This window comes from Saccostrea cucullata, unplaced genomic scaffold (genome assembly GCF_032062105.1).
Source record: "Saccostrea cucullata isolate Sc308-1 unplaced genomic scaffold, CSIRO_AGI_Scuc_v1 ctg552, whole genome shotgun sequence".
In the NCBI taxonomy this organism is placed as follows: Eukaryota; Metazoa; Mollusca; class Bivalvia; order Ostreida; family Ostreidae; genus Saccostrea; species Saccostrea cuccullata.
The window spans coordinates 53,283-58,512 of NW_026919531.1; the positions used below are offsets into that span (position 1 = coordinate 53,283).

Consider the following 5,230-nt stretch of genomic DNA (forward strand, 5'->3'; position numbering starts at 1 on the left):
AGACCATATAGACGCAAGTCTGAAAAATACAAGGTTATAAAGTGCTTCTGTGATATACATTTATAGCAGCTGAGGTGACTCTTAGTTGAATAGATACTTCAGAATACCTTGACATCAAGATAAAAGATTTATTCTGAAAATTAAGAAAATATATCAATAAGTGTCAACTTTACTGGGTTACATTTCGTGAAATGCACTCTATCATACTTTTAGTCTTAAGATCGCATCTAAGTCCAACTTATGACTATACTAAAGTCAAAAACTTTGCAAGCTCCATGTTACGAGCCCCGGGGTGTTTTGACAATTCAAAGGATTTTCATTCAATAAAATATTTTATACGTTGTAATATTTATTATTATTTTTATTTTTTTTTTTTTATTATTTCTGGAATTTCAAAATCATAATCACATTTTTTATGTTCTGTATTGCTTTATGTTTAATATGTATTTCTTGTCCATTTGAGTGTTACAAATTATGCTCGTCTCTATGTTATGCCCCCAGTGGGAACATGATTGGCAAAACAATTCTATTTTATTCTATTTAGCATCTTTAATGATTTTAACTTGAAATTTGAAAGTGAAAATAATGAAATTTTTGGGGCACAATAAACCATTACCTCCCATTATAGTACTCGTAAACGCACGTCTAAAAAATCCAAGGTTATTAAGTGGTTTTTTCATGTATATTTAGCGGGACTGAAATGCATTTATATCAATCATCTTAGTAAAATACTACATGTTGTACTTGTCACCGAGATGAGAATCATTCTGAAAAATAAAAAATAAAAATGCACGATCAATGCATGTCAGATAAACTGGGTTACATTCGTTAAATGTACTCTTGCATACTAAGTTCCAGGTTATAAAATCATAACATTTTAAATGACTTTTCTTTAGATGTTTCTTTATAATTTTTATCATATCTTGAATTTCAACATAGTACTTTTATAGTGTCTGAACGGAGTTGTGACTGATAATAACACAAAAATAAAAGATATTGAGTTTCTATGAAAGCGTTACAAAATAGCAAACTTATTTAAAACCCTGACGTTCCGATTGAACGATAACAAACCAAACACCTGTCATTCAAGTCCCTTCATTTGGAGGCTGGGAGTAAGTCGCAAAAGAAGGCGTGACAAGCTATTCACACGTTTCTGAATGGGCACGGCGTCCGAGCTTGAGCGACAACAGGAGCAGTAAATAATATGTAAATGTGTTATCTTGTTAACACATAAAATGATTGGCTCTAGAAGAATTTGTTTAAATTGTAGCGGACAATTAGATCCTACCAAGTGCTAGATGATTGATAGAGCAGGAATTAAAAGACTTTTGATCTCTTCATATTTCTCAAAATTATTTGTCATCTCGAATACGTCGGGTGCAATTATACTTTCATCCGAGGAAGGAAGAAGGGGAAAAGCGGTGACAATTAATACTTATTAAACGTGTACTTTTAAAAAGGCCACACGGTTGTGTTAATAACAAAAAATATTGACTGGGAAGAATACAGAAGAATAAAAGGAAATTTTTTATATTCTAAATTTTTAGAATATGTCCAGTTGTGATGAAATGAGCCCACAGGATCTGTCTTCAAGAGGGGACCCTTGTGATTATGGCGATCCCTCAAAGCTCGGTGGCAGCGGAGGAGATCATGTCAAGAGGCCCATGAACGCTTTTATGGTTTGGTCCCGAGGACAACGAAGAAAGATGGCACAGGATAATCCTAAAATGCATAATTCGGAAATCAGTAAACGACTCGGTGCCGAGTGGAAATTGCTCTCGGAAGAGGATAAACGACCATTTATCGATGAAGCCAAGAGACTTCGTGCTCTTCATATGAAAGAACATCCGGATTATAAATATCGTCCCAGAAGGAAGCCCAAGTCTTTGCTCAAAAAGGACAAATATCCGTTCCCTATGGCCATGCCAATGATTCCTGGAATTAGTCCTCTGAATGGCTTACCCCCGGGATTCGGTTCCATGGCTTCTGCATCAGAAGGTATGTCTCTGGAGAAAATGAGGGCATATTTGCCCCCTACATCTTCTCACACTCCATTTAGTCATATGGAGGGAAGTGGTAAATTAGACAATAGCGTTAGTTCCCTCAGTGCCCAGGATAGACTTTATTCCCCATACTTATCTGCGTTAAATGCCCACTCTTCGTCAGCAGCCGCCGCCCTGAGCGGCATGCCTCCAGCCGCCCATTCTCATCCTGGGCAGTATCTTCTACCGTATTGCCCACCAAGCTATATGCCCTCGCAAAGTGACATTTCTCGTCCAGTGGCGTATGTGTTTGTAAAACCTGAAGATCATTACAATCGACATCCTGCCATGATCTGATGTTTCCAACCTACTGTGATGTCTTTTTATGCGTGTTCATCGTATGTGCTAGTGGGAAAAAAAAGTGGACATAATTCTTAACATGATCTCTGTACCGTTCCAAACGGACTCTTTTGTAAGAAAGAAGTGCTAGACTTTAGAACTTAAAAAAAAAGACATGGTTCTGGTAGGAATCAGTTATGTAATATTGGTGCTTGATTACAAAGTAACAAGTTGATTTTCTTTTTTATATAAAATATTACGTGGTGTATGTACTTTTCAATTATATAGCTTTATTTTACCAATAGGTTGTTTTTACATTGACTGTTACAGTGGCATTTATATTGCTGTGTTTTATATGTATGATCGAGCTTTTTGTGGATATATACATGTATATGATTGTTAAAGGTTTAATACAGATGAAAAATTGATAAAGATATTTGAGACATTTTAAAAATCTAATCTTTAAAATATTTTAATATTGTTTTATTTAAATGTTTACGTCTAGAAAACAACAAAAAGGAAGACTATTTTCACTCAAATAATATCTGCGTTTGGAATAAGAAGAAAAGAAAAACATTTCTCAACATGTGAAATATATTGCTGTTTAATTTATGTTTTTAAATTTTATTTCAACAAAAAAAAATCGCTTTGTTTCGTTCTTTCGATACAAAATGTAAGTACTAAGTAAGGGGGTATCCTATAATGTTGTTTTCATTTTGCATTCAACTTATTTTGATCATAATTTTATTACGTTTCCATACATTTATATTGCAATCCATCGTGTAATTATTGTTGAACATATAATTATAGCTATAAAAATACAATTTTAAAATTCCATATTTTTCATTTCTTTTGTATTCGCTGATATTCTTTACTGCGCTTACAATTAAGAGACCATATTTTTAGAGTTTAATTGATCTTCGTTCACATAAGAAGGGTGCAAGTTTGATATGTTAACATTGACAAAATACTTACAACAAAATGGCATAGTTTCTAAATTTTGAAAAATTAACATCTTTTTTTTTTTTTTAGATAAATGCTTATCATTAAAATCAGTTTTGATCAGCTATGAATTATTAATATTACTTGCATGTCGCTTTAAATCGTCGACCTTCCGTTTTAATTTGTAATTTGCAGAGTCAATTAAACACTATAATGAAGGGCTGAAAAATTAATAAGAAATAGCAGAAGACGAAGAAAAAGCTTCAAGTTTTCACTTTTCACCATGTATATTAGATTGAATTGATTTAAAATTATATCGTCATTGTTATTAAATTTTGCTGCACGAAACATCGAACATAAACTCATACATCCTTTTGGGCGATAATCAAATGAGATGATGCCTATTCTTAGGTGCAGCTAAACGTTTGATAGAAGTCGATTTTAACGTTCACCTTATGTGACAAAAGGGACGCCAGTTTAGATTTATGATTCTGCATTGTACGACGAAAGCAGGTTTAAAATACCTTGAGATAAATATTGTGAGACAATGACATCTCATGCCGTAACATAGGGGTACTTCAGTTGGCTATTTTTCTTTTTTAAGTACTTGAGCGACCTCCTGCCCTCGACGGAGACGCCATTGTTTGCTCTTTTCAAGCAGCCGACCATTTTTGTACTTGGACTACTTGGATCTTGTCACTTTTGTATTTTTGTGTGAATTATTGAGGGAAAGTCGACTATTCTGATTCAACCATCTTCAGTCTATAAATTGTTTTTCTCTCTCATTTGAGTGCTTCTTCTTCAAGTAGTTTGTTCAGCTCTTTCCCGCCAATTGTTTCGGCAGACGATTTGTGTCGACCTCTTTTGGTACGTAAAGAAGCTAAGCGGGCCCAAAGAAAGGGTAACGAAATTCACACGCCGATTGTGTGTTAATAAATCATAGCTTTTCGATGGCTATATTTTGTATTAAGTTCGCTTGGGTCATCATGCTTCTCTCTTGACATATTTTCAAATATTTCTTAACTATTTGTCACTTTCATTAAGCATGGGGTTTTCTTCTTTAAATATTCTGATACTCGTAGTAATAACGCATATGCATTCATCATTTTGAATATTTGTTGTTTCCCATAAAAATCTGTCATCTTTACCGAAGGGGGGGGGGGGGGGGGGGAGAAAAATGACAATCAATTTTATGAATATATCCGCCTTTTTACCAAATTTAGGCTTTTATAAGCTAAAATGGATTTTAATCAGTGATAACGTTCATAACTAAATTGTTTCAAAAGAAAATGAGTTTTAAAAATTTTACTTTTACAGAATTCACTTTTGATATTTGTAAAAATAATAGCGCATCCCACAAAACTATATTTCGCTTGGAACCGTCAATTGAGTTTTGTTCTCATTAAAATGCTATGAAAGCTTTTGGATTAATTTCATTTTCATTTTAGGACTTTAATGCAATATAAAAGCAAATGTGATTTATTTTAAAAAATGATCACAGGACTGGATTCGAAAGGATACTGGTAGATACAAAGGCGTTATACTTAATACATGAGTTAACAGATTGGTCGGCCACATAATGGAAAATGTTTTTCATCGCTTTTGATTTTTCACAAAGGAAACAATGGCTAACGCGGACGAGAAAGCGATGCATTTATCCAAATTCTTCCGCAAATGACTTTAAAAGCATCCGCATATAAAAGAAACATAATATAAAAATGACTCCGGTATTTATTCGTTTTATCCACTATTATGCTGATAAGAATCAAAGTGACTAAAGAGTCCATCATTGGCTTAGATGGACAATTATATTTGTTTCCAAAATGAATGTAATATTTACCAATGAAAATTCTAATGCAACTTATTTAATTTCAGTATCAGATGTGTATACATGTAATTTGTCTGATTTGCAGTAACTATACAATTTTATAAGAATAGAAAACAAACAGTGTTGACATATGAAAAAA

General features: G+C 33.3%; 1 protein-coding gene across 1 annotated transcript; it reads left to right on the forward strand.

Moving 5' to 3' along the window:
- Nucleotides 1-1,249: 1,249 nt before the first annotated feature.
- LOC134233160 (transcription factor Sox-14-like) lies at nt 1,250-3,096 on the forward strand. Its single transcript, XM_062715154.1, has one exon. It carries the CDS (start codon nt 1,551-1,553, stop codon nt 2,337-2,339), a length of 789 nt encoding a protein of 262 aa, XP_062571138.1. The 5' UTR covers nt 1,250-1,550; the 3' UTR covers nt 2,340-3,096.
- The last annotated feature ends 2,134 nt before the right edge of the window (nt 3,097-5,230 follow it).